Source organism: Myotis brandtii, unplaced genomic scaffold (assembly GCF_000412655.1).
Source record: "Myotis brandtii unplaced genomic scaffold, ASM41265v1 scaffold561, whole genome shotgun sequence".
NCBI lineage: Eukaryota > Metazoa > Chordata > Mammalia > Chiroptera > Vespertilionidae > Myotis > Myotis brandtii.
The window spans coordinates 645,943-647,103 of record NW_005370085.1 but is presented as its reverse complement, the minus strand read 5'-3'; the positions used below and the strand labels follow the sequence as shown (position 1 = coordinate 647,103).

The window sequence follows — 1,161 nt, the reverse complement described above, 5'->3', positions numbered from 1 at the left end:
GGGGTGCGGGGGGTGGGGGGGGGGGGGGGGGGGGGGACATTAGGGGAGGGTGTCCCAAAGGGCCTGGGAGAGGCACGCTCCCCTGGAGGAAAGCCGTCTGTGCCAAGACATAGAGGGTGGGGGGAGACGAGCACATCATAGAGGCCATGATGGTGGAGAGGGGTCCAGGGATCACAGGGCCCTGGGTACCACACGGGAGCTTAAATCTTATCCTGAAAACCATGGTGAGCCGAGCCGTTGAGAGGTGTTGGTCGGGTTATTTTAGAAGGATTGCTGGGCTGCCTGTAGAGAGGGGGTGGAAACGGGCGAGGCAGGGGCCACGGGACTGTGAAGGGAGCTGCCGTTATAATCCAGAGGGTTGGGTGCGGCTGCGGCCAGCGGTGACGCCGTGGCCGAGCAGAGGAGGTGCTCGCTGCAGCAGGAACCCTCCCACACGCAGCCCCCAGGCTCCTCGCCTGTGGGGAGGGAGGGCCGGGGAGGCTCAGAGCCACCCACGGCGCCAGCAGGTGCACAAGGAGGGGCAGGAAGGCGGGTGTGGGGTCGGGGGAGAGGCCAGGCAGCCCACTCGTGGTGCCTCACAGAAAGGGGGTCGGAGATGGAAGAAATGACATGGAGCCAACCCAGTGCCCCGGGGAGAGGCGCGCTCCTCCCCAAATGGCAGACCTGGTGTTACAGAAGCAATTGCATAAAGGGTTTCTCCCCTTTGGGGCAAACGTGTGTGGGGCTCAAAAATGGCTCCCACTTTCCTCAGCCGCAGCAGCGTGAGGAGTGCTGAGCTCACATCTACTCGTCGCTCCTTCCCATCGAGACGGGACCCTCATTACGGGACCTGGAGCCTGGGAAGCACTCGTCTGACTGTACACGTGGGGCTTTGTGAGAGCCCCATGCCTCCTTTTCGTCGTCTGCTCTCTGCAGATTTTTGTTGCAACTTAGTGTCCAAATTCTTAAATTTTGTTTTAAAAATTTTAGATTGGTCGTTTTTCTAACGGTAACTGGTCGTTTTTCACCCCTTGATGAGGTGATTTATCTCGTTCCCACAGATAATCAATCAGGTAAACATAAAGACAAGAGGAAAAGCTCCTTGGACATCAGGAGTGTTGCCTCACGAGCAAGCGAAGGTAGGTCCCCAAGACCGGGGAGCCGGTACCACCTGGTGCTGCT

At 59.1% G+C, this 1,161-nt stretch overlaps 1 protein-coding gene and 1 long non-coding RNA gene across 10 annotated transcripts in view; one reads left to right on the top strand and one right to left on the bottom strand.

The window, feature by feature from the left end:
- Positions 1-1,161, bottom strand: part of LOC102250666 — a 44,192-nt gene that overhangs the window by 1,737 nt on the left and 41,294 nt on the right. The window lies entirely within an intron of this gene.
- The window catches only part of PDE8A (phosphodiesterase 8A), a 140,539-nt gene that overhangs the window by 124,569 nt on the left and 14,809 nt on the right, over positions 1-1,161 (top strand). For all 7 annotated transcript variants that reach the window (XM_014549598.1, XM_014549596.1, XM_014549599.1 and 4 more), the window contains one exon: positions 1,041-1,118. In XM_014549598.1, the coding sequence (XP_014405084.1) occupies positions 1,041-1,118 (78 nt within the window). The remainder of the gene's footprint in view (positions 1-1,040; positions 1,119-1,161) is intronic.